The sequence below is a fragment of the Pseudopipra pipra genome, chromosome W (genome assembly GCF_036250125.1).
Source record: "Pseudopipra pipra isolate bDixPip1 chromosome W, bDixPip1.hap1, whole genome shotgun sequence".
In the NCBI taxonomy this organism is placed as follows: domain Eukaryota; kingdom Metazoa; phylum Chordata; class Aves; order Passeriformes; family Pipridae; genus Pseudopipra; species Pseudopipra pipra.
This window is the reverse complement of record NC_087580.1, coordinates 27,271,994-27,297,929: the sequence shown is the minus strand read 5'-3', so window position 1 is coordinate 27,297,929 and position 25,936 is coordinate 27,271,994. Positions and strand designations below refer to the sequence as shown.

Sequence of the window (25,936 nt, the reverse complement as noted above, 5' to 3'; positions counted from 1 at the left end):
CTGGAGAGCGGGGGAGGCTGGAGAGAGGGGGGAGCTGCGAGAGCCCGGAGAGCCTGGAGAGGGGGGAGCTCGGGCCCCCTGTGCTGAGCCAGCGGTCAGGGCCGTGCTGTTGGTGCCAAATTGTGCCTTCTCAGGCTGAACCCAGAACCCGCCCACGTGTCAGGGGGCTCCATCTGCTCCCTGCTCTCATTGCCCCACAGCAGCCTCTGGTGTTCCCCCACCTGTGGGGCTGTTTGGTTTCCTTGAGCACAGCCACCCTTGTGCAGGGCTGTGCCCTTGGGGGCTCTTGGGGGTGGGCAGGAGGTGTTTTCTGGGGGTGCTGGGCTGGGTTGGGGGCAGAGTCCCAGCGGTGGGCGGGGGGTTGCAGGTCCCCCCCACGGTGGGGGTTGGTGTTGCTGGGTCAGGCCCCGCCGGCTCCATTGTCAGCCCGGTGCCAGCGGGGGGGACACAGCGGGTTTGGGGCCCCCCTGGGAGTGCCGGGGGTGGGTGTGGAGCCCGGGAGCTGCCGAGTGTGGAGGGTGGAGCGGGGAGATGCCGGAGCTGGGGGATCCCTGGGACAACAGAGTGGAGAACCTGGAGAGCGGGAATGTCTGGGAACTTGGCATCCCGAAGGCGAGAGTCAGAGGAGAAGGGACCCTTTGGACCCCCAGCGCTCCCAGCATCCCTGAGTGGGACCTGCAGCATCGCAGAGAGGGAAGCTGTTCCCAACCCCGGAGGGGACAGACCAGAGAGGTGTAACTCCTGGGAGAATTTCTTTGGCTTAACCTTCATATTTTCTGGTATTTTCTGGTAGAATCTCAAGTTTTTGCAGTTTGGGCAAAAATGTTTTGAGAGGGTTTTTGCCTGAATCTCAGAGGTTTGGGTTTTTCTGGGCTGAATCTTGGTGTTTTGGAGCTTTTTATGGACATAGGATGCCCAATGAGCTCTAGAGATGGACTTGGGCAGGAGGAACCCCCGAGGCAACGCGCTCAGCCCTTGTTTTCCCCCCCATCAGGATTTGTCCTTCCCAAAGCTTGGGCGGATGGAGGAGGAGGCTGCGAGGAAGAGGAAGATGCCTTGGGCCCCCCAGGCAGGTGAGGAGGAAGTCAGTGTCCCTTTGGGTGGGTGTTGTGCTGGCTCTGTCAGCCGAGCATGGCCCCGGCTGCAGGACAACCCCGCTGGCGCCGCCGTCCTGCCGGGGCCGGAGTTGGGGGGATGTCCTTGGCCTTCCCTGTGGGCCGGAGGCAAATCCCCTGCCTGTCCTTCTTGCTTCCTGCCCCAGGCCCCGAGCTGAGGACGGAGAGCCCGGAGGACAAATCCCCCCGTGAGACCCTGGTGGGAGAGGCTGTTTTGAAGGGCTCCCCTGCGCAGGAAGGCAGCGGGGAGGAAAAGGGCCGGAGATCCCCCCGCAGGAGGGGCTCCAAAGCCATCCCAGGGTGCTCTGAGGAGGAAAGAGCCAGCCTGTGCCGGGAAGGCGGCCGGAGCTTGAGGGGGAGCTCTGACCTGGTGGTCCCTGAGCAACCTCCCATCAGGGAGAAGCCCTTCAGGTGCTTGGAATGTGGGAAGAGCTTCAGGACAAGCACTGACCTCCTCACCCACCAGCACATCCACACTGGGGAACGGCCTTACCCGTGTGGGGAATGTGGGAAGAGCTTCAGGAACAGCTCCAGCCTGATCCGACACAAGCGCATCCACACTGGGGAACGGCCCTACACATGTAGAGAATGTGGGAAGAGCTTCAGCCGGAGGTACTACCTCTTCACCCACCAGCACATCCACACTGGGGAACGGCCCTACACGTGTGGGGAGTGTGGGAAGAGCTTCATTGACAGCTCCGGCCTGCACGTGCACCGTCGCATTCACACTGGGGAACAGCCCTACAAGTGTGTGGAGTGTGGGAAAAGTTTCAGGATCATCTCCAACCTCCGTACCCACCAGCTCAGCCACACTGGGGAACGACCCTACATATGTGGGGAATGTGGGAAGAGCTTCAGGAGCAGCTCCTGCCTGATCCAACACCAGCACATCCACACTGGAAAACGGCCCTACACGTGTGGGGAATGTGGGAAGGGGTTTCAGACCAGCTCAGATCTCCTGAAGCACAAGCCAACACACACAGGGGAGTGGGCCTTGCACTGCACCTACTGCGGGAAGGGCTTCAACCGGAACTCCACCCTTGTCACCCACCGGCGCATCCACACTGGAGAGAGGCCCTACAAGTGTGGGGAGTGTGGGAAGAGGTTTCAGACCAGCTCAAGTCTCCTCAGGCATGAGCAGACACACACGGATGAGAGGCCCTTCCGCTGCACCGACTGCGGGAAGGGCTTCAAACTGAACTCCCACCTTGTCAGGCACCGGCGCATCCACACCGGGGAGAGGCCCTACAAGTGTGGGGAGTGTGGGAAGAGCTTCACCCAGAGCTCTGCCTTGACCAGACACCAACGGACCCACTGGTAAGGGAAGCCCTACCAGTGCCCCGACTGCAGAAGAGCTAGAGCTAGCTTCGGCGCTTCAGCCGCTGCTTCCACCTTGAATGAACCCCCTGGTGTTGAGGCAACCCCTGGAGTCCAGTGACTGTCAGTCCATCCCTTCTGATCAGAAAGGGCCAGTCCGCTTTCACAGAGGCACGTTCTTCCAACAGAACCCTTCTTGGGGATGTGTGGAGATTCCTTCCTTGGCTGGGGACCCCCCAAGGTCACTCCTGGAGTCTGAGAGCAGAGATCTCCCCATGAGCGTTGGTCTGGGGGAGTTCCATCCATTTCTAATTGAGAATCGTTGCTTTTGTGCCAGCTTGAGTAGAATTGCTTCAACAATTGCTTTAGTGTAGAGCACTGTCCTATCTTATCCTGTACTCCTGGTAGTTTTAGTGTTTCTGTTGTGCAGTAAATAACTGTGATGAAGGTCTTTTGTCTGATCATTTGGAACCCTAAATAAATTCCTTTTTATCAATAGATCTGATTTGCCATCATTAAAACCCTGGGGACAAAAGTGGTTTAGTCACACCTCTGTAATTCCTCTAAACTGAAACTGTTTGCATAATCCAAGGCTGAGATTGGATCCAGCAGCCCCCAGCACCGCACAGGAAGTTGGGAGCTCAGGGGGGCCAACCCCCTTTCCCAATCCCCTGGTGTCCAAAGACCCCCATGGGACCATCGGACCTGCCTGACCACCCACCCTTTTCCGCCCTTTTCCCTGTTCCTCCCACTTTCCCATTGTCCCCTCAATCTCCAATTTTCCTCCAAAACAGTTTTGGGGTCCCAACCAATACTTTTTGCCCCCTCTCCTGTGGGCACTGATGGAAAAAATGAGGCTGCACACACAGAGTTCCATTGCGGGACTTGTCCTCCCATCTTTCCGGCGTCCCCCTTTCATTGGGGTTCCTTTGGAAACAGTGCCTGGGCTTTGTCTTTTAGTCCACTGGAATTCCCAGCATGGCCCAAAAGCAGTGCCCTGATCCACACATTCCCCTCCCCTCATGTGCTGGCTGTGTTCAGCCACCAGAGAAACACAGGCTGCCATGCAGAGCGTTCCAAGTGGTTTCCACTTTGGCAAACAGCACTCTCTGGATGGAAAACACCAGTCAAGGCCAAAACACTCCTTTTGCATCCTGATTAACTGAATGCAGCTGCTGCTGCCTTAACCTGTTCCCACAGAAATTCTCAGGGTTCCTTTGCTTCCAGGAGGCCCCACATGTCACCATGGCCCCTGGATTCCATGAGCTTCCATAGTCTCCAAAGATTCCTTTAGTTCCATGAGGCCCAAAATGCCCTTTGGATTCCAGATTTCCCATTATCCCAGGGTCCCTTGTGCTTCAGAAGGAGCTGCAGTGGGACAGTGGCCCCTTGGTTCCGTGAGCTCTGCAGTGTTCCAGGAATCCTTGGGTTCCAGGAGAGCCTGCAGTTTCACAAGGAGCACTTGAATGCAGGAGGTTCTGCAGGGTCCCAATGGCCCCTGGATTCTGGGAGGTTCAGAAATATCTCTGGGCTCCCTTGGTTCCAGGAGGACACACATGTCAGCAGGAACCTTTGATGGCAGGAGATTCAACAGTGTCCAAGAATTCCTTTTATTTCATGAGGCTCTGGGTTGTCCCAATGGCCTCCTGATTCCATCAGCCCCCTCAATGTCACAATGGTCCCTTGGTTCCAAGAGTTTCCGCAGCGTCCCAGGGTTCCTTTTACTCCATGGGGAGCTGCAGTGTCACAATGGGCCCTGAATTCCAGGAGTTTTCCCAGGGTGACAGTGCTGCCTTGATTCCATGAGATTGCCCAGTGTCCCAGAGCTCCTTTGGCTCCAGAAGGCCCTGCAGTTTCACAATGGTCCTTGGTTCCAGGAGGTTACTTAATGCTTTATTTGCCTCAGTCTTTAACACCCAAAGCAGTTGTCCTCAGGATCTCCAGCTCCCAGGGCTGGAAGTTGGTGATGGGGAGCTGAGTGAAGCCCCCACAATGCAGGAGGAAACAGTCAGTGACCTGCTCTGCCAGTGAGACCCCCCCAAGTGCCTGGGCCCACATGGGATGCAGCCAAGAGTCCTGAGGGAGCTGGAGAAAGAGCTGGCCAAGCCACTCTCACTCATTCCGCAGCAGTGCTGCACAACTGCACATGTCCCAGCTGACTGGCAACAAGCACATGGGATGCCCATCCACAGGAAGGGCCAAAAGGAGCATCTGGGGAACTCCTGGCCTGTCCCATTGACCTCAGGACCGGGGAAGTCCATGCAGCAGATCCTCCTCAGTGCCATCCCATGGCAGAGGCAGGACAACCAGGGGATCAGGCCCAGCCAGTGTGGGGTTGGGAAAGGCAGGTCCTGCCTGACCAACCTCATCTCCTTCTCTGACAAAGGACCCGCTCAGCAGCTGAGGGAAAGGCTGGGGATGTGTCTCTGTGGAATTCCAGAAAGCCTTTGGCACCATCTCCCCCAGCATCTCCTGCACAAACTGGCTGCTCATGGCTTGCCTGGGGAACTGTTTGCTGGGTGACAAAGTGTCTGATAGCCCAGGGAGTGGTGGGGAATGGAAGGAAATCCACTCGTGGGGTTCCCAAGGGCTCAGGGTTGGGGCTGCTCCTGTTTAACATCGTTGGGGATGATCTGGGCCAGGGGATCGAGTGCCCCCTCAGGAAAGTCGTGGACAACACCACGTTGGGTGTGAGTGTGGATGTGCTGGAGGGCAGGAAGGCTCTGCAGAGGGATCTGGACAGGCTGGATCAATAAGGCCAAGTGTCAGGGCCTGCCCTTGGGTCCCAACAAGCCCCTGGAACGCTCCAGGCTGGGGGCAGAGGGGCTGGAGAGCTACTCAGCAGGAAGGGACTTGGGGGTGCTGCTTGCCCCCCCCAGGGGGGCAAGAAGGCCAAGGGCATCGTGGCCTTTGTGGAGAAGAGTGTGGCCAGCAGGAGCAGAGAACTGATTGCCCCTCTGTGCTGGGCACTGGGGAGGCCCCACCTGGAGTGCTGTGTCCAGTTCTGGCCCCTCAGTGCCAAAAGGCCCTTGAGGGGCTGGAGCGTGTCCAGAGAAGGGACCGGAGCTGGGGAAGGCTCTGGAAAACATGTCTGCTGAGGGACGGCTGAGGGAACTGGGCTTGTTGAGTGTGGAGAAGGGGAGGCTCAGGGGGGACCTCATTGCTCTCTGCAATGACCTGAAAGGAGGTTTTAGTGGGTGTGGGGGTCGGTCTCTTCTGCAAAGCCTTTAGTGACAGGAAGAGAGGAAACGGCCTAAAGTTGCATCAGGTGAGGCTTAGATTAGATATTCAAAAACCCTTTTTCCACTGAGAGAGTGCTGAGGCATTGGATCAAGTAGCCCAGGGAGGTGGTGCAGTCTCTGGAAGTGTTCAGGTGTGTGGTGGGTTGACCTTGGCTGGACACCAGGTGCCCTCCCAGCTGCTCTATCACTCTCCTTCCCAACAGGACATGGGAGAGAGTAAGGTGGGAAAAACAAAATAGTGGGTTGGGATAAGGCAGTTTATTTAAAGCAAAAAGCAGAACAAAGCTTGTGCACACAGAAGCCAAAGACAGCAGGGTTTGTTCTCTGCTTCCCATGAGCAGCCATGGTCGGCCACTCCCGAGGAGCAGGGCTTGGGTCCGCGGGACGGTTCCTCAGCAGGCAGCCATCAGACAATGAATGCCCCCCTCCTGCTCTCTGCCTCAGCTTTTAGAGCTGAGCTGACCTCCCATGGTCTGCAATGTCCCTTGGGTCAGTTGGGCTCAGCTGGCCTACTTGGGTCCCCTGCCAGGCTCTTGCCCTCAGCTAAGGAAGGAATGTCCCAGTGTTGGTGCAGTGCTCAGCAGTGGCCAAAACACTGGGGTGTTCTCAACCCCCTTCCAGCTGCCAATGCCAAGCCCAGCCCTGGGAGGGCTGCTGTGGGGAACTGAACTGCAGCTCAGCCAGACCCAACCCAAATATCTATGGCACATGTTCTATAGAATCCATCCTTAGGTGTTGTGTGATAGGTCTATAAGATATTACAAACAATAAGCAATAATAAGGTAAGTGTCCTCCTTAGGGACACACACACAGTCCCCCAAACTCCTGCCTGGGTTTGTTCCCTGGGGGTCTCTGCAGCAGCAAGCACAGCCCCACACTGACTGCTCTGGGCTGTGCAGGCATTTGTGGTTCTGCCTGTCTCAGACACCCCCCCAACCCTTGGATGGATCTGGATGTCACTGGATGTGATGTCACAGAGGAGATGTGATGTCATATGATGGATGTGACGGCATAGAGGAGCCTTGATGTCCCAACAAGGATGTGATATCACAAGGGAGATGTGATGTCACCACAAGGGTGTGATGTCACCACAAGGGTGTGATGTCACAAGGGAGGTGTGATGTCACAGGTGAGCACGGGATTTCACAGGGATGATATGATATCACAGGAGAGATGTGATGTCACAACAAGGATGTGATGTCACATGGGAGCTGTAATGTCTTGGGAAGGCGTGACATCATAGAGGAGATGTGATGTCACAGGGACGATGTGATGTCACAGGGCACGACGTGATGTCACAGGGATAATATGATATCACAGGAGGGATGTGCTGTCATATGATGGATGTGAAGTCATACGGGAGATGTGATGTCACAAGAAGGATGTGATGTCACAGGGGAGAATGTGACATCACAGGCATTATATGATATCACAGGAGAGATGTGATGTCATATGATGGATGTGATGTCACAGGGGAGCTGCGATGTCATGGATAGGTGTGATGTCATACAGGAGATGTGATGTCACAGGGGAGGACGCAACATCACATAGATGATAGATATCACTAGAGAGGTGTGATGTCATAGAAAGGATGTGATGTCACAGGGAAGATGTGACATCATAGGGGAGGATGTGCTGTCATAAGGGAGGATGTGGTGTCATAGGGGAGGACATGATGTCATAGAGGAGGATGTGATGTCGCAGGGATGATATGATATTACAGAAGAGATGCAATGTCATATGATGGGTGTGACATCATAAGGGAAGTGTTATGTCACAGGAAGTATGTGATGTCACAGAGGAGCTGTGATGTCACGGGAATAATATGAGCTCACAGGAGATATGTGATGTCATATGATGGATGTGCCATCATAGGGGAGGTGTGATGTCACAGGAAGGATGTGATGTCACAGGGATGATATGATATGATATCACAGGAGAGATGTGACATGATGTAATGGATGTGCCGTCATAGAAGAGATGTGATGTCATCGGGCAGGTGTGATATCACATGGGGGGCTGTGATGTCACAGAGAGGATGTTATGTCATAGGGGGACTGTGATGTCATAGGGGAGATGTGATGTCTCAGACGAACTGTGATGTCATAATGGAGCTGTGATGTCACAGGGAGGATGTGATGTCACAGGGATGATATTATATCACAGGAGAGATGTGATGTCATATTATGGATGTGACATCATAGGAGAGATGTGATGTCATAGAGGAATTGTGATGTCACAGGAGAGCTGTAATTTCACAGGGGAGGACTTGACATCACAGGGATTGATATGGTATCACAGGAGAGATGTGATGTCATAGGGAAGGATATGATGTCACAGGAAGGATATGATGTCATGAGGAGCATGTGATGTCATAGAGATGTGACACATCCCTCCCCCAACCTTGCTCCAGCTAAAGCCATGGAATTTGTCTTTGTTTCCCTTGAGTTCAAGGTCAGGCTGTTTTATTTCCAGGGATGTCTAGAGATGAGTTAAGGGGAGCTCAGACCTTTTGGTGAGGAAGGAGTTGTTTACTCTGGAGCATTTGAACTCAGCCTTTGTTCCTGGTTTCTTCCCACTCTTTCAGAGCAGTTCATTTCCCAGGGGGAAAGCTCTGATTCCCCAGCACAGTCAGGTTCTCCTGAGCTCAGGATCTTTCACTGGTCTCATTTTTCTCTGGTATTGATTCTGTGCCAAATTCTTGCTTCCTAGTTCAGTGAAATGTTAGAAGAGAGAGAATCTCACCTTGATCTTGGACAGAACACTTATAGACTTCTTTATTATGTTGAATTCTTCCCTTCTAGTTCTGGATGACAGGACACCCATGTGGAAAGTCCCTTTTCTGGTTTTCAGGACTTAAAAGAGATTCTTTTCTGAGGTCGGTATTTATTGTGGTGTTATTGATTCAGCTGCGAGGGTTGAATTGAGTGTTCCTTGCACCTTTAAAAAGTGCAACCCCTTTAATCTGTTGTTTTAAAAACCATGCATTAGATGTCAGAGGGCATAAAGACAGCACGTAGAGATAACCCTGATGTAAGTGATGGTTCCAGTCATCCCATGTATGGATAAAAGATTTCCAAGGCTTTGTTCCAAGGCTGGGCGCACATGGACTGGGGAGAACTTTGCCTGCCGGAGCCGCTCTCCCTGCACCGCCAGGAAGAGCAGGGACCGCATCGCCCCGGCCGCAGCGGCGCAGAGGCTGCTCGGGAGGTGACAGTGTGCTAGAGGGAGCTGCCCACTCGCTGTCCTTACTGCCTGCACAGCGCAGGGCTGGGGGGAATTGAGCCAGGCAGGAAAAGGGAATGGCGGCGATCCCATGGTGCTGAAATGAGACGGGAAGAATGTAAGAATGCAGTTTCTGAAGCATTTACTACAGTGACACTTTTTTTTAAATATATAAAGAAACAATAAATTGGGTGTTAAGTTGGACTTTTCTTGGTGTTTTTTTTTGGGGGGGGGGGAGGGGATATACTTTGTCCCATCCAGTCCCCTCAAAGGAGCTTTCTTGAATGTACCTTCTTACAGCTAATTTGAAGGATTAGTTTAGATAAGCCTCTTACAGTAGATGCATTTCAGTGAAATCGGGGCACATGTTTTTTTGGCTCTGGTGCAAGATTCAAACTAATTTTTTTCTTCCTCTTTGGCTCAATTAAAAGCCATCTTAAAACACTCCCAGTATATTGTGTGAGTGCAGGGCTTGGGGCGTGTGGGATTGAATGGAGACAGAAAGAACTAACATTCAGAAACATATCTGCTTCTCTCTCTCAATTAACAAACCCCACAGTTTGACACATTAATAATATCCATAGCAATTGTGATTTGAATATATATTGTGACATGCATATGCACATGTGAGCATAAGGACATAGGAAATAGCTGTTGTAGTTACTACAGTTCTTGTGTTATGGGGGAGGGGAGAGAGGATTCGAGATAAAAATTGTCTGAACATTTTGAGAGTGCAGAGACATCTGTCTGACCATCACTAGGTATGCTTTGATTTTAAGGCAGAGCATGTTAAAGAGTGCAATAACTTAAAGCCAGCTGGAGTCTTGAAGTTTTGCACTTTCAGCAATAACAATGGCACTAATAATTACTAATATTTAATGAGCTAACATGCAATAAATGTATCTGCTCATTTTTACATACATGTCAGTTTAATAATTTTAAATGAATCAGTGCACTTGTAACAGGAAATCTTCCTCAACCTCTGATTAAAATGTGTCGTTGACAAAAGGATTATAGAGGGGACTTAATTTTACTGACTGTTTTAACAGTTGTCACAGCTGTTGGAAAAGGAAAGGCAGTTGAAACACTCCAAAAAAAGGGGGAGGGCAGAACGAGAGTAGTTTAATAAATGTAAACATGGTCTCTGAATGCCAAACATAAAACATTGAGCAGATCTGTAACTCCAGAAAGCTGCTGTACACTATGTACTTTTGCCTTTTGTGGCTCACTCTGTTTCATTCATTTGAACACTGAGCAGTTTCCCTGCTTTCTCCATTTAAAAATGTGCAGCAGCGTTTAAATGTGGAACAAATTCAGCTGTTCATGTGCCTGGAGTTTCATCTTAGAATGCACCTGATAGAATACTCAGCTGACAAGAAATAAAGGTTGTGTAGAATGGCTGTAACATTTCAAAATGGACACAGGTGTCACATCCTGTGAATGCTGCAGTGCAGTGATGGTTGGTGTACATATTTTATGTTTTTCTAACCGTTCTCATGTTGTGATGTGGGAATGGTGTGTGGAGTTCCCCTGCGAGTCTGTCTGGGTTATGTCTGTGTAGGGATGAACAGGAGTGTGTGTGTAGATTCCCATGCCTGTGTGTTTGTGTGTGTGCAGGGGGATTCTGTGCTAAACTTGTTGAGCTATGAGGTGCACAAAGGACCCCCTTGCTTTCTAAATTCCTTCTCAGAGAGGAGCCTGGGGGTGGCTGGATCCAATCTCAGACTCAGATTTTGTTTTCAGTTGAAGGAATTATAGAGATGTGATTCAATCACTTTGTCCTGCAGGTTTTAGTGATTGCAAATCAGAAATATTTCTTTAAAAACAATGATTTATTATGACAAATGAACCAAAAATTGATCAGAAAAGTGAACAGATGAAAGACCTTAAAAGAGAAGTATTTACTTCAAATTATAAAACCAAAAACCTCTAGTAGTATAGTGTAAGATAGGACAGTGGAGTCTATCAAAGTAACTCTATTAAAGCAATTGGATCAAAGCCAGCAAAAAGAAACAATCCTGAAGCAGAGATTGAGGTAACTCACCCCACAAGAACAGGGGGTAATTCTCTCTCTTTCACTTAACCCCTGGGCAGTGACCATGAAGAGCTGTCCCTGCTTCATGGCAGAAGCTCCACACACTTCAAGAAGTCTGTGGAAGAATCTGCCCCATGACAGTTGGATGGGGCTTTTATAGTTTGAGTGCCAGACATATTTGCAGGCCAGGGAGCAGCTTATCTGTCAAATCCTGCTTCAGAAAGCAGGATGTGTGTTTGAAGTTTCATGAAGCACTTTGAGTTTAGCACAATTCAACATTAAAAACAGCACCTTTGCACCAGCAGTAACTCACCACAGAGAGTGTGCATTGTTTGCATTCTCTGACCATTGTTTAGGTATTGTCAGAGCAGAGCACCTTGCCAGAAAAGGCCCCTTGATTCCATGAGATTCCAAAACTCTGAGGGTTCCTTTGGTTCCATGAGGCCCTACGGTGTCACAATGGCTCCTTGATTTCAGGATGTTCCAAAACATCCCAGGGTTCCTTTTGCTCCAAGAGGCTCCCCAGTGTCCCTGGATTCCTGGCCCCTGGATTCCAGGAGGCCCTGCAGTGTCCCAATGGCCACTCGGTTCCAGGAGCCACAGCGGCTGCCGCCGGCGTCTGTGCCCGGAGCCGCCGCTCCCACGGGGCTGCCGCACTCACCGCCGGGGTTGCCGCTCGCGCAGCCGCCGCTCTGCCCCGGCTGCACCGGGACCCGGCACCGCCTCGGGCCTGCGCTGCCGCCTCAGCGGCCACAGGGACACAGGGATGGGGGACCTTTGCTCTGACACTGAGGGGGCCTGGCTTTGTTCTGCTGGGGTCTGGGCTTTAGGAAAATTGCTGTTCATTTTCATGCTCCACTGGAACACCTCCTGAATTCCAAAGGTTTCCTAATCCAGGGGGAAGGGTTTCTATGGCATCGGAGGTGCCGCCCCTTGGGACACATTGTCAATAAACCATCCAGCTGATTTGGATGGGTGTAAGAGCTGGGGAACACGGCGTAGCCTTGGAACATTCCCTACCTGAATCGTAACCCAAATGGAATGGTTAGGATACAATTTCAAAATGTTTTGGAAACTCCAGTCATTCCTGACACCAGGATGGAAATTCAGCAGATAACTAAAGCCAGTCACCTTGTGAGCCCACACCCAGCAGGGCTGAGGGAGGCCCTGGCAGCTCCCCAGCATCTCCCTCTCAGTGGGACACCTCTGGCAGCCTCTCCCAGCTCGGGAACCCTCCAGTTTGCAACACTCCAAAGACCCTCGCTGGTGCCCAGGACAATTCTGATCCCCCTCAACAAACACTCCTCCAGCTGTGACCCTTGTCTGTTGGGAAACACAAAGGGATTTGTGGCAGTTTTTCCCTGACAACAAGGAGAATTTGGGAGAGGGACCTTTCCACAGCCAGCTATTGATGTGTCCACACATCTCTGCCTGGGTCTGAGTGTGAATTGACTGTGGTGGGAATGTTGTTCTTGTGAATCTATAATTCAGTCACTGTTAAAATTGTGGCAAATGCTATTGAATCACTTGATAACTGTCAAACTGGTCAATAATTAAATGCTAGTAATCTCTTTTGCCCCCTTATATTTGTGTCCAAATCCTTTGCACCCTGACCCTCTTGCATTCCAAGGCTCTGTGTAAATCATTCTCTTTCATCAAAAAATATATTTTTCATGACTTCCACTTTGAAATCTTCCTGCTTAGCTAAACTACAAAACAACTCCAATTAGTTGTTGATGTCTTGAAGACAATTAAAGAAAGAAAATTAATTTGTTTTTCAGTGTTTTAATGGGTCCCACAGTGTGTTTGGAGTTGCATCAGCTGTCAGTGCAAGATGGGCCATGTCAGAACTGGTGAGGTTGGGGGGTGAGGAGCAAGGTCGATCATCCAGGGTCAGGCTGGATCTCCTGAGGAGACACTCAGCATCAAGATCACTTGGAGAACACCTCTGTCACCTCTTGTCTGAACTTAAAAATATCCATCCTTGAATTAAAACAAAAAAAGTACAAATTTTGAAGACTTGTTTTGAAATTGCCTTGAAGACAATTAAAGGAAGACAAAGAGATCCTGAGGGATTTCTGCATTTTAATGAGCCCCACGATGTTTTTGCAGCCCAGCCCATGATCCTGAGGTACTGAGAGAAGATTGAAGCAGCTGCTGAAGAAGTCAGAAGCCAAACTCCAAGTGCCTTGAAGCATTGCTGGGCCCCACTGAGGACAGGCACTGACAAAACCTCCCCAGGGACTCCTTGGAGCAGCTCCTTGGAGGCCAGGAGTGCAGGCAGACAAAGGCTCTGGGCAGGCCCCTGCAATGCTGAGCAAAGCCTGCCTTGGTTTTGTGGAGCACAAAGGCCAAGGCCTGAGCCCCAGGCCCTGGCCCAGCAGATCCTGTCCCTCCCGGCTGGCTCAGGGCTGTTTGGGGGGCACTGGGATGGGAGGGGGAGGAACAACAAAGGCCCAAAACTGGGCAACCCCTGCCAGGCTGCTGAGGGAGGGGCGAGGCAGAAACCAAGGGCAGAACCTGCCAGGCAAGTTGCTTGTGGTGGCCTGAGTGGCAGAGGCAGCTGCCAGAGGCAAGGGGACAAAGGCCTGGGTGCCTTTGGGCCTTGCAGCCCTGCCAGAGCCCTTGGCCATCTCTCCTGCAGGCTGTCCTGCCCTGGCCCTGCTGCTGCTCTGGCCTTGCAGGCTGCAAACACCCCTCCTGCTTTCCCACCCCCTCCCAGCAGCATTTCTAGACCCTCCCCGATGTCTCTGCACCAGCTCTGGCTGTTCCCTGGAACACAAAGCCATGGGCTGATCCTGACTCCCTCTGGGTGGCCTCTTGCAGCACAAGGGTCCTCTTTGAGTGACATTTCTTTTTCCTCACCTTCAGTCTGAACCTTCAGTACTACTCTTTGTGGAGATTTCATTCTATTTGCAATATGGAGGAAAGCTCCATCTTGTCAAATCTCCTCTAGACCCTCTCCAGTTCTTCCTCATTCCTCCAGAATGGGGAACCTCACAGACAGACAGAGCAGTCCAGATGTGGTGACCCCAGGACTGAGTCCAATTGGGTGACAACACCCTTGTCTGGGTGCCCACACTCCCCCTAATGCAGCCCCATGTGCAGTTGGCCTTAAATCAAGGGTCCATTCTGATTCTTTGTAATGTCATGGAATCAAGTGGCACCGTGACACTGCAGGGCCTCATGGAACCAAAGGAATGCAGGACACTGTGGAATCTCATGGAACCAAGGGATGATAATGAAGTGTGGGGTCTCTTTGGAACAAAAGGAACCCTGAAACATCTCAGAACCTCCTGGAACCAAGAGGCCACTGTGCCTCCCCAGAACCCCATGGAATCAAGCAGAGCCGCTGCCTCCCCCCCGCCACCGCACGGACCGGAGTCGCCGGCTCTGCCCCGCTTGGACACCTCTGGAGTCAGCGTGTTCTTGGGCAGCACAACTGATCTCAGACCAGAGAGTTTCCCACATTTTGCTTTGCCCCCTCTCTCCTGTGGTTTAATTTTTGTTCTTTGTTCATTCAGGGGGAAAAGGGAGAAGGGAGACAGGTATTGATCCCTGTTTTTATCTGTTTACAAAAAGGAGTTAGGGCAGGGGGGGAGAGAGGAGGCAATTTCTCTCTCTGCTGTTGCTTTGGACTGTTCTGTTGGTATTGCTGTTTTTGCTGCTGTATTTCTTATCAGTAAACTCTTATTTTTTCACTTATACTCCTTGTATTTTGTCTCCCTGTATTGGTAGGGAATAAAAGGGGATTGAGTTCATTTTATTGGCGTTCTCGCCCCAGTATGTGTCTTTAAACCAGGGGTGACTCAGGAACTCCCTGAAATTTGGCATCATCCACAAAGGACTTGAAAATACATTTTGTCCCAACGTACAGAGAGATAATAAAGATATTCTGTAGTGGTGTTCAAGGGCTGATCACTGAGAGATTTCATCAGGAAGTTGCTGCCAAGAGGACTTTGTATCGTGGATTTTATTGGACCCTCTTCATTCAGCAACTTCCCACCCACCACATCTACCACTTCTTCAGTCCAGCTCTCACCACTCTGGCCATAAGGAGACCACAGGAGACCATGTCAAGGGCCTTGATAAAGTCTGGGCACACAACATCCTCTATTCCCTCCCACAGGGTTTCTGCAATTCCTGCCTTGTCCTTCCCATGCCTGGGAATGGCTGCAGCAGGACTTGCCCTATCCCCTTCCCTGCTGAGCCTGAGCAGTCTGGAACTCTGCCAACCCTCCTTGCTGCCCTGTTTGCAGACTGGTGCCATGTCTGCCTTTGCCAAGGCCCCAGGAAGCTCTGGGATGGCCCTGACCTTTCCAAGGGTTTGGGAGAGGTCTCCCAGTGACACTGCCCAGCCTTCTCAATATCCCTGACATCAAAACCTTTTCCATATCTGACACTTCCAGAGGAGTGCCCAGGACACAACACAGGTTGTCCTGGTGGTTCTGGAGAATGAGAAGGGATTTCTCCCAGGAGGCCAACCCCTCCAATTGGATTTGAGTGCAGCTGATAGGTTTCCTCAGCATTTTGCCTGGTGCCTCCCTGCCCTGAAGGTTTCTGACCCTCAGGCTGGAGCTGAGGGGGTTTGGGCAGGTGCCTGAGGAGGGGGTAGAACAAGGGCTGTGTCCAACTGTGCCAGGAGGGCTGTGCTGGGCAAGGAGGAGGAGGCTGCAGAAAACAGTGGCACTGGGGAGGGGAGAGGAGCAGCTGGAGAGACCTTGTGCCTGCCCACGCTGGGCAGGAGCTGCCCCAGGATGGCAGCTCTGAAGCACTCCCAGGATGTCCCTGTGAACAGGAGGGGAAGACTGGATCTAAAAATGAAACCTGGAAAGCAGAGAGCAGGAGTGTCATGGTGTCACTGCAGGAGAGTTCCAGCCCTGGAGCAAGGTCACACAAGAAGTGACCCAGTCCATGCCCTGCTCTCAGAAGATCCCACAGCATCCTGGAGATGCTGGAAGGGAGCCCAGCTCTGCTTCACAAGTTCCCAGGGCCTGTCCCTGCCTGTGCTCCAAGGGCTTCCAGCCCACAGGACTGTGCTCAGAGAGCACTCAGGCCTTACAGCGAGAAAGGGGCTCAGGAGGACAGTGTGGAAGTGGCAAGAGAGCAGCTCTGCAAAGACCAAGCCCTGCTGCTCCCTGGCAGTGCTGCTGGGCTGGGATTATTGTCCCCTTCAACTTTGCAAATACACCTTGTCCTGCAGTGTGCTGTCTTTTAGGAACATCTGAGAAGAAGGGTCTTGGACAAAGAAGGCACTGCGGGGTCTTTTATTTTGTGTAAATAGTCAGAGAGCACAATTCATCATTTTTACATCTCTGGGTCAAATTCAATGGGTAGACACTAAATTCAAAGGCATATGCATAATAATATTTCATTGCACAGAAAATTATTGCAGGAAGAACCTGATGACCTCCACAACAAACCTGAGCAGGAAGGCTGGGCCATTAAGGAGTCCCATTCTGAATGCTACACACCAGAAAACAGGCAGTTTATTGCTCCTGAAAAGCATCCAGTCATCATTTTCCTCAGAGCGTCCCTGAGCTCCTGATTCCTGAGGCTGTAGATGAGCGGGTTCAGTGCTGGAGGAACCACTGAGTACAGAACTGACACAATCAGATCCAGGGATGGGGAGGAGATGGAGGGAGGCTTCAGGTAGGCAAATATGGCAGTGCTGACAAACAGGGAGAGCACGGCCAGGTGAGGGAGGCAGGTGGAAAAGGCTTTGTGCCGTCCCTGCTGAGAGGGGATCCTCAGCACAGCCCTGAAGATCTGCACATAGGAGAAAACAATGAAAATTAAACAACTAAATCCTAAACAGACACTAACCCCAATGAGCCCAATTTCCCTAAGGTAGCCTGAGTGTGAGCAGGAGAGCTTGAGGATGTGTGGGATTTCACAGAAGAACTGGCCCAGGGCATTGCCCTGACACAGGGGCAGGGAAAATGTATTGGCTGTGTGCAGCAAAGAATAGTGAAACCCAGTGGCCCAGGCAGCTGCTGCCATGTGGGCACAAGCTCTGCTGCCCAGGAGGGTCCCGTAGTGCAGGGGTTTGCAGATGGCAACGTAGCGGTCATAGCACATGATGGTAAGGAGGAAATATTCTGCTGAGATGAAGAAATAAAAGAAAAAGAGCTGTGCAGCACATCCCATGTAGGAGATGGCTGTGGTGCCCCAGAGGGAATTGTGCATGGCTTTGGGGACAGTGGTGCAGATGCAGCCCAGGTCTGTGAGGGAGAGGTTGAGCAGGAAGAAGCCCATGGGGGTGTGCAGGTGATGGTCACAGGCTACGGCGCTGAGGATGAGGCCATTGGCCAGGAGGGCAGCCAGGGAGATGGCCAGGAAGAGCCAGAAGTTCAGGAGCTGCAGCTCCCGCCTGTCTGTGAATGCCAGGAGGAGGAACTGGGTGAGGGAGCTGCTGTTGGACATTTGCTGCTCCTTAGCACAGGATCTGTTCAGAAAAGGAAAGCACAGGGAACTATTAAGACAGCCCCCTCTCAGCAAAGCCAGGGTAGTTTTCAGGGAAATCCCCTCCAAGTCAAGGCATTTCTTTTCTCTGGTTTGTGCTCTCTGAGGGTGCTGTGAGGAGCAGGAGCTCTGGCCATGTGCTGCCAAGGACTCAGCTTTGCTCTGCTGCAGTGCAGACATGGAACTGGTTTGGGACAGCTCTCATGATCACAGGGGATGTCACATGGAACCCAGCTTTGATGGAAAAGTTCAATTCCTGTACTGTTGTCTTGGAGTAATTTGGGCTTCAGGAGAGAGGCACAGTGTATCCTTAAAATAATTTAGACTGGGTTGTTTGGTTACAATGATAACACCTGGGGATGTTTTTTTAGGGGCAAATTTTTCTGATGACAAATCTGAAGATTCTTGAGACAGGACAGGCAGAAGGGCTGAGCTCTCCATTGCTTATTGCAGAGCCAGGAGAGCTGCAGTGCTTCTCAGTCTGTTTCCCATCTGCCCTGGATTTTCCCTTGGGTGCCTTGAAGAGGACTTCACACACAGATTTCTCTTTAAAAACCCCACCAAGATCTGTGCTGAGAGCAGGGCAGCACTGCTTGAAAGGGCAGCTCTGTGAAGTGTCCCCTGTGCCAGCCCAGAGGTGCAGCTGTGCTGGACAGAGCAGGACAGGAGCCCTCACGCAGAGAAGCCAAGGGCTGGGACAGGAGAGTGCCCACCCCCAAGGGAAGGCTCAGCACTGCCCGGGATCCTGTGCTCATCTCTGATCCTGCCTGAAATATTCACCTCTGAGAGTAAAAGAGTTGGAATTTCAGTGCAGCTTCCTGACCTGAGAGAACAATGTCTCTGCTACAATGCCTAAGCAGGAAATTACCAGCAGGACTAACTCCTTTCCTGTAGCCCCTGTCTTTTCTGAGCTTTGCAAAAAATTCTGCATTAAATATGGTGTAGTGATCTGGAGCTGTGAGCAGGTCTGACCCTGCAACAGGGAGACATGGAAAAGATCCTCCCTCCCCTGCCAGGTTTGCTCCTTGCCCACAGCCCTTCTGCCCCAGCCCTGGGAGCAGCTCCCCGGGCTGGCTGAGAGCTGCCCCTGGCAGGCAGCAGAGTCCCTGCCCAGCACAGCGCCCTGGGCTGCAGGACCCTGCTCTGCCCCACAGCCCTGGGCACCCCTGGCTGCACCCCCGGCTTCACAGCTCTTCCAAAGTGCCCCAAAACAGCCCCTGCTCACCCATCCCATCAGCTGGGGCTGGGCCAGCTTTAGGAGATGCCTCCAGGAGCTGCCCCTGCACTGCCCTGCAGCCACAGACTCACCATGTGCAGCCCTGCCAAGATTCCTCCTGCAGGGAGCTCTCAGCCCTCCTGCCAGTGCTGAGCCCCTTGAAGCTGTGTCTGTGCCCTGCTGGTGTCCCTGAGCTGCCCTGGCAGTGCCCTCAGCCCTGCTGGGCTGTGCAGAGGAGCTGCTCACCAGCAGAGCTGTCTCTTTGAAGCTCCTCTTGCTTGCCAGGAGCTCCCTGTGTGCCAGGAGCCCGGCCCAGCTCAGCAGCACAGCAACAGCCCCAGGCATTTCATGACCCTCAGGGGGATTTGATGTTGTTTACATGAGACTCAGTCCCTGAGAGGAAGTTCAAACAACTTCTCAAGAAGTCAAAATGAGTTTGAAATACTGAAGTTTCTTGTACTGTTAATGGGTCCCACTGAAGGACATGACTGTGAAAGTGTCCCCAGATTCCAGTTGGAACAGAAAACTGCAGACAGTGATGACAAGGATGGACAAGCAAGGGAAAGGTGGCTCTAATGCAGAATAAACTTTGACTTCTTTCCTTAATCCAAAGGGCCAAGCCCTGACCCTCAGCCCCTGGGAAGGCAGATCCTGTCCCTGCCTCATTCCTCAGGGCTCTTCCCGGGGCACTGGGATGTGGGATGTGCAATGCCAAGGGCAGGACCATGGGGTGGCACCTGCCAGGCTGCTGAGCAGGGACAAGGAGGCCATGAGACCCCAGGGCTGCAAGGGCCACTCCCCTCCTCCTGGCATCAGGGGCACAGACAGCAGCCATGGCCAAAGGCCGCAGAAGGTGGCTGTGTCAGGGCCTTTCAGCTTCTCCCCATCCCTGTCTCCTCTCCAGCCCAGGCTGTCCTACGGTGTCCATGCCCTGCCCCTTTCCCTGCAGGCTGTCGTCATCCCCCCGGCTGCCCCACCTGGCTGGCACCTTCCTGCACTGACATCTCTGCGTCCTCCCTGGCTCTTCCTGCACACACAAAGCCTTGGGCTCATCCAGACTCCTTCTGGGTGACGTGTTCCAGCCCAGTGTTTTCCATGGAATGAAATTCCTTTTTCCTCATGTCCACTCAGGACCTCCCCAGTTGCACTTGGCATTAATTCTTTCTTTCTCATGCTCTTTTCTCCTATGACAAAAGGATCCATCAGCTCTAAACCCTCGCTTCAAGCCCTCTCAGGGCTGTCCTGTACTGTCCTCAGTCTCCACACCAGTGAGGCCACAGCTCCTTAGCCCCTCTCTAGTGCTCATGTGCTTGAGACCTTTAAAGCCCATCTTGGGAGATCTCTGGGCACTCACAGATGTTTTTGCAGATGACAATATCGTGCTCATAGTCTAAGTAAATCACAGTTGCCATGAAAACCAGCATGCATTCCCATTGCTATGGTCAGTTACCATGGCAACCATAATACATTGTCATTTCTATGGTCGGTCACCATGGCAACCATAATACATTCCCATTGCTACAGTCAATTACTGTGGCAAACAGCATACTTCCCACTGCTATGGTCAGTTACCATGGCAAACAGCATACATTCCAATTGCTATGCTCAGTGACCATGGCAACCATCACACAGTTGCTACAGTCAGTTACCGTGGCAACGATCATACATTCCCACTGGTATGCTTGGCTACCATGGCAACCAGCATATATTCTCATTGCCATGGTCAGTTACCATGGCAACCATCATACATTGCCATTGGTACAGTCAGTTACCTTGGCAACCATCATACATTCGCATTGCTACGGTCGGTTACTACAGCAACCATCATACTTCACACTGGTACAATTGGTTACCATGGGAACCATCACACATTCCCATTCCTACAATCAGTTACCATGGCAACCATCATACATTACAATTGCCACGGTCATTACCATGGCAATCATCACACATTCCCATTACTATGCTCGGTTACCATGGCAACCATGAGACAGTCCCATTGCTATGGTCAGTTACCATGGCAACTATCAGACATTTCCATTCTTATGGGCAGTTACCATGGCAACCAGCATATATTCCTGTTGCTACAGTTAGTTACCATGGCAACCATCATACATTCCCATTCCTACTGTCAGTTACCATAGCAAACATCATACATTGCCATTTCTGCGGTCAGTTACCCTGGCAACCATCATACAGTCCCATTGCTACTATCAGTTGGTTACCATGGAAACCATCATACGTTCCCATTCCTACAGTCGGTTACCATGGCAACCACTATACATTCCTATTGCTACAGTCAGTTACCATGGCAATCATCATACATTCCTTTTGCTATGGTCACTTACCATGGCAACCACCATACATTCCCACTGTTATTGTTGGTTACCATGGCAACCATCATACATTCCCATTGCTATGGTCGGTTACCATGGTAACCACCACACATTCCCATTGCTGTAGTAGGTTACCATGGCAACATCATTTATTCCCATTGCTACGGTCAGTTACCATGGCAACCATCAGACATCCCCTTTGCTGTGGTCGATTACCATGGCAACCATCATACTGTACACTGCTACAATCAGTTACCATGGCAAACATCATGTAGCCACATTGCTACGAACAGTTAGCATGGCAACCATCTGAATTCCAGTTTCTATGTTCAGTTACCATGGCAACCATAATACATTCCCGTTCCTACTGTCAGTTACCATGGCAACATCATACATTCCCATTGCTACAGTAGGTTACCATGGCAACCATCAAAAAATCAGGTTGCTATGGTCATTTACCATGGCAACTAGCATTCATTCTCGTGGCTACAGTCAGTTCCCATGGCAGCCAACATACTTCCCACTGGTACAGTCCGTTACCATGGCAACCACCATACATTGTCGTTTCTATGGTCAGTTACTGTGGCAACCATCATACTTCCAGTTGCTACAGTCAGTTTACCATGGCAACCATAATGCATCCCCATTGCCATAGTCGGTTACCATGGCAACCATCTTACATTCCCATTGATATGGTCTGTTACCATGGCAACCATCATCCATTCCAGTTGCTAGGGTCAGTTACCATGGCAACCATCATACATTCTTCATGCCATGGTTGGTTACCATGGCAACCAGCATTCATTTCCCATTGCTTTAGTCAGTTACCATGGCAACCATCACACATTCCCCTTGCTACTGTCAGTTACCATGGCAACATCATACATTCCCATTGCTACAGTAGATTACCATGGCAACCATCATTCATTCCAGTTGCTAGGGTCAGTTACCATGGCAAGCATCATACATTCTTATTGCCATGGTTGGTTACCATGGTAACCAGCATACATTTCCATTGCTGCACTCAGTTACCATGGCAAGCATCACACATTTCCCACTGCAAAGGTCAGTTACATGGAAACCATCATACAGTCCCATTGCTATGGTCAGTTACTCTGGCAACCATCATAGATTCCTGTTGCTATGATCGGTTACCATGGCAACCATCATGCACTCCCATTGCTATGGTCGGTTACCATGGCGATGAGCATACATTTTTTCCTTCTACAGTCAGTAACCATGGCAACCATCACACATTTCAGTTGCTACGGTCAGTTACCATGGCAAACATCATACATTCTTACTGCTATGGTTGGTTACCATGGCAAGCAGCATGAATTCCCATTGCTACAGTCGGTTACCATGGCAAACAGCATGCATTCCCGTTTCTACAGTCAGTTACCATGGTTACCATCATACTTCCAATTGCTATGGTCGTTTACCATTGTAACCAGCACACATTCCCACTTCTGTGGTCGGTTACTATGACAACCATCATACATTCAAATTGCTACGGTCAGTTACCATGGCAACCATCCTATTTCCCTTTGGTACAGTCGGTTACCATGGCAACCATCATACATTCTCATTGCCATCGTCAGTTACCATGGCAACCATCATACATTCCCATTGCTATGGTCGGTTACCATGGCAAGCACCAATCATTCCCATTGCTACAGTCACCATGGCAACCATCATAGATTCCCATTGCTATGCTCACTTACCATGGCAACCATTATAAAGTCACATTCCTATGGTCGGTTACCATGGCAACCAGTATACATTCTCGTTGCTACAGTTACCATGGAAACCAGCATACATTCCTGTTGCTACAGTCATTTACCACAGAAACCATCATACTTCCCACTGCTACAGTCGGTTACCATGGTAACCATCATACATTCTCATTGCTACTATCAGTTACCATGGGAACCATCATACCTCTCACTGGTACAGTCAAATACCATGGCAACCATCATACATTGCTGTTCCCATGGTCAGTTACCATGGCAACTATCATACATTCCCATTGCTATGGGCAGTTAACATGGCAACCAGCATACATTCCCATTTCTACAGTCAGTTACTATGGCAACCTCTTGGTTCCTCTTGGAGAGAAGCAGATGCAAATGAGCCTCCCTCTTGTCCACCAGCCTGCCAGCTGTGCTCTAAAGGCCTGTGTGCCAAGGGGTGTCTTCACAAGACTCTGCACAAACCTCTGGGACTCTTTGCATCCTGTCGTGGTGCCTTTCCAGTGAATTCCAGGGTTATCAAAGACAACTTGAATGGGCTCTTTGTCTCACTCCACAAGGTCACCCAAACCACTCTCTCCTCTGACCCTCACCCACAAAAGTTCACCCAGTTTGTTCATCACCTAGAGCAGCTCCACAGGTCCAAGAAGCTCCTTCCCACTGAGGACACCTCTCTCCTGCTCTTTCTGTCCTGTGTCTCCTTGTCCTTCTCTCCCAACCCATCACAGCCCTGCAACCTGGGAACTGTCTCAGCAGGCCTGGGCTGTTATTGCCTGCAAGTGGAATGAAGAGAGACTTGGGGCTGCAGCTCCTCCTGCCTGTGCCCCACACACAGGGCATTGGGGCCTGTCTGGCTGCAGCCCCTCAGCGGGGGCACCGGGGTAAGAACAGACTTGCAGTGGGGAAAGCTGCTCTGAAAGCCCCGAGAGCTGGGCTGTGCAGAGGCTTTGCTGACAATGGCCTTGGGGGGGGACGTGCTGGGACTCAGGCCCAGGGGGAAAATCCCAGGCCTGATCCCTGAGGAGATCAGCACATGCTGCTGAAATGCTGGGGGAGAGAAGAGCCAGCAGAGGGAGGGAACAAGTGTGGACAGCCTGGGCTGATGTGCTCTGGACTCGTGCCTGGCCCGGCCTTGGCTGGGCAGAGAAGGGACAGCCTTTGTGTCCCTGCAGGGCTGGGAATCACTCCCTGCCCCAAAGGCCTCCAATGTGTCTGAGAAGCCCTGGGTGGTGCCTGTCCCACAACTGCTGGGAATGGGGACAGGCTTCCTGCACAGGCCCTGTGCTGTCCATGGCAGCTGCTGCACTTGTGTTGCAGAGCCCTGGCACCTCCCCTGGCACTACAGGCCCCTCTTTGGCTGTTCAATCCAGGCTCTGCTGCTCTGAATTAGGTTCAGCAGTGAAGAGATGTCCAGGAGACAACTGCCATTGTTCTCTGAGGACATGTAGAAAATACCCTGATAAAGAACAGGAGAGAGACCTCTCTCCCTGTGCCACCTGACTCCATTTGGTCACCTGAGCACATCTAGGGGCTGCCCTGGACAGAAAGAACAGTGACAGGTTCCCCTGTCCTACATGTGGGCCCCTTCTGCCACTGAAGTTGGCCAAAGCAATGTCCCAGCAGCCTCCAAGAAGATCCCACAGCTGCTGCCCTGTGCCTAGGAACTGCTCCATTGAAGCCTGCAGTTCCCAGCAGGAATCTCGGTCACCACTGGCCCCTCAGAAGGAACCAGGGGTTTGTGTCCCAGCAGGTCACTCCTGGCTTTGGTCTTCATTCATTTCCATGGGAGCTGGGACAAGGAGACACCTGCAGGGTCCTGTTTTGGGCCCACTGAAGTGGGGCAGGAGGAATCCCAGCCCATGGGGGTTGTGGAGGGAGCTGAGTGTCCTTCTGGCCCCAGGTCTGCAGAGCCACAAGGAGACACCTCTGTTGACTCAGCTGAGTCCCTTCCCTCAGTGCAGGTGAAAGAGATCCCTCCTGGGCACTGTCTGGGTTTCCTGTCTAATGATGGGACATGAAAAGGGGACTCTTGAACTCTGTGTGTGTTTGGAGAAATGACAGTGCTGAAAGAAGTGTCTGTGCCCAGCTGAGAGAAGGCACATCATTATTTCCTTCAGCTGTGTGCCAGCAGGTTCCCCTGGAGCCCCAGGGACAGCTGGAGGGAGCCCAGAGGGGCAGAGCAAGGGCTGCCTGGGGCTGTTGCTGTGCTGCTGAGCTGGGCCAGGCTCCTGGCACACAGGGAGCTCCTGGCAAGCAAGAAGAGCTTCAAAGAGACAGCTCTGCTGGTGAGCAGCTCCTCTGCACAGCCCAGCAGGGCTGAGGGCACTGCCTGCAGCACCCAGGGCACAGGAGAGAAGGCAGAGAGATGAGAGGCAGCCTGGGCTGGGAGGTGACTGAGCTCTCACTACACGAGAAACCTTCCCAGGATTTGAATGAAGAATTCTCTGGCTGTAGGAAAGTTCAACTTGCCTTCCTGGAGTGATCTCCTAAAGTTGCCACATCCCACAGCTTTTAGGATCTTTCAGCAGGACTCTCCCAGTTGCTGCAGTGCAGGGGAAGTGGCCATATGGCAGAGCAGGGCAGCAGCTGCAGGCAGCAAGGGCAGAGAGGAGAAGGGAGCAGGAGGTTCAAGGGATCCTGGGGAGGGAGGACAGGGCAGAGCTGCTCAGGGCAGGAACCTTGCCAGCCCTTTGCCACAGTCAGGCTCTGGCTGCAGAGCAGTGCAGGTGAGTTCCTGCAAGTTCCTCTCCCAGCTGCCAAATGGCAGCAGTGGCAGGAGCTGTCAGGATGGCTCTGCTGGATTTGCTGGGGTGCAGCAGGAGAAGCTGCTGCAGAGCAGGACTTGCTGCTGCCCCCTCAGAGGCCCAGGGCCAGAAGGTTCCCTGTGCCAGGGCTGGCTGTGGGGTGGGAAGGTGGGGGTGCAGCCAGGGGTGCCCAGGGCTGTGGTGCAGAGCAGGGTCCTGCCCCCAGGGCTCTGTGTGCTGGGGCAGGGACTCTGCTGCCTGCCAGGGTCAGCTCTCAGCCCGGCCAAGGAGCTCCCACGGCCCTGCAGGGAGAAGGGGTGGGTGGAAGGAGTGACCCCTCAGGGCAGGGCAGGGCTGGGCAGGGCCCTTCAGCTGCAGGCTCATGGCTCCTCACAGCTTCAGCTCCACCTCCTCCATTTCCAGGGGCCCTTCTCAGGAAGCACATCCCCCCAGAACACCTCCCCCTTCCCAGCCACCACAGGCTGTCTGG

General features: G+C 52.0%; 3 protein-coding genes across 3 annotated transcripts in view; 2 read left to right on the top strand and 1 right to left on the bottom strand.

The window, feature by feature from the left end:
• Positions 1-585: 585 nt before the first annotated feature.
• Positions 586-25,936, top strand: part of LOC135405542 (zinc finger protein 239-like) — a 211,939-nt gene continuing 186,588 nt past the window's right edge. The window contains exon 1 of the mRNA XM_064640248.1: positions 586-734. The gene's annotated coding sequence lies outside the window, so the exon portion shown is untranslated. The remainder of the gene's footprint in view (positions 735-25,936) is intronic.
• On the top strand, positions 962-2,459 carry LOC135405297 (zinc finger protein 501-like). Its single transcript, XM_064639966.1, has one exon. The coding sequence runs from the start codon at positions 1,132-1,134 to the stop codon at positions 2,434-2,436; it is 1,305 nt and encodes a 434-aa protein (XP_064496036.1). The 5' UTR covers positions 962-1,131; the 3' UTR covers positions 2,437-2,459.
• LOC135404939 (olfactory receptor 14J1-like) lies at positions 16,401-20,412 on the bottom strand. The gene is made up of 2 exons (XM_064639670.1): positions 20,388-20,412; positions 16,401-17,095 (listed from the first exon to the last, which is right to left on the bottom strand). The coding sequence occupies exons 1-2, from the start codon at positions 20,410-20,412 to the stop codon at positions 16,401-16,403; spliced, it is 720 nt and encodes a 239-aa protein (XP_064495740.1).

Coding starts and splice junctions, on each gene's coding strand:
- LOC135405297 (XM_064639966.1), top strand. CDS start 1,132: ATGGCCCCGGCTGCAGGACAACCCCGCTGGCGCCGCCGTCCTGCCGGG.
- LOC135404939 (XM_064639670.1), bottom strand. CDS start 20,412: ATGCGAATGTATGATGGTTGCCAAG. Junction 17,096..20,387: donor AATGTATGATGGTTGCCAAG/GTAACTGACTGT, acceptor GGGGCACCACAG/CCATCTCCTACATGGGATGT.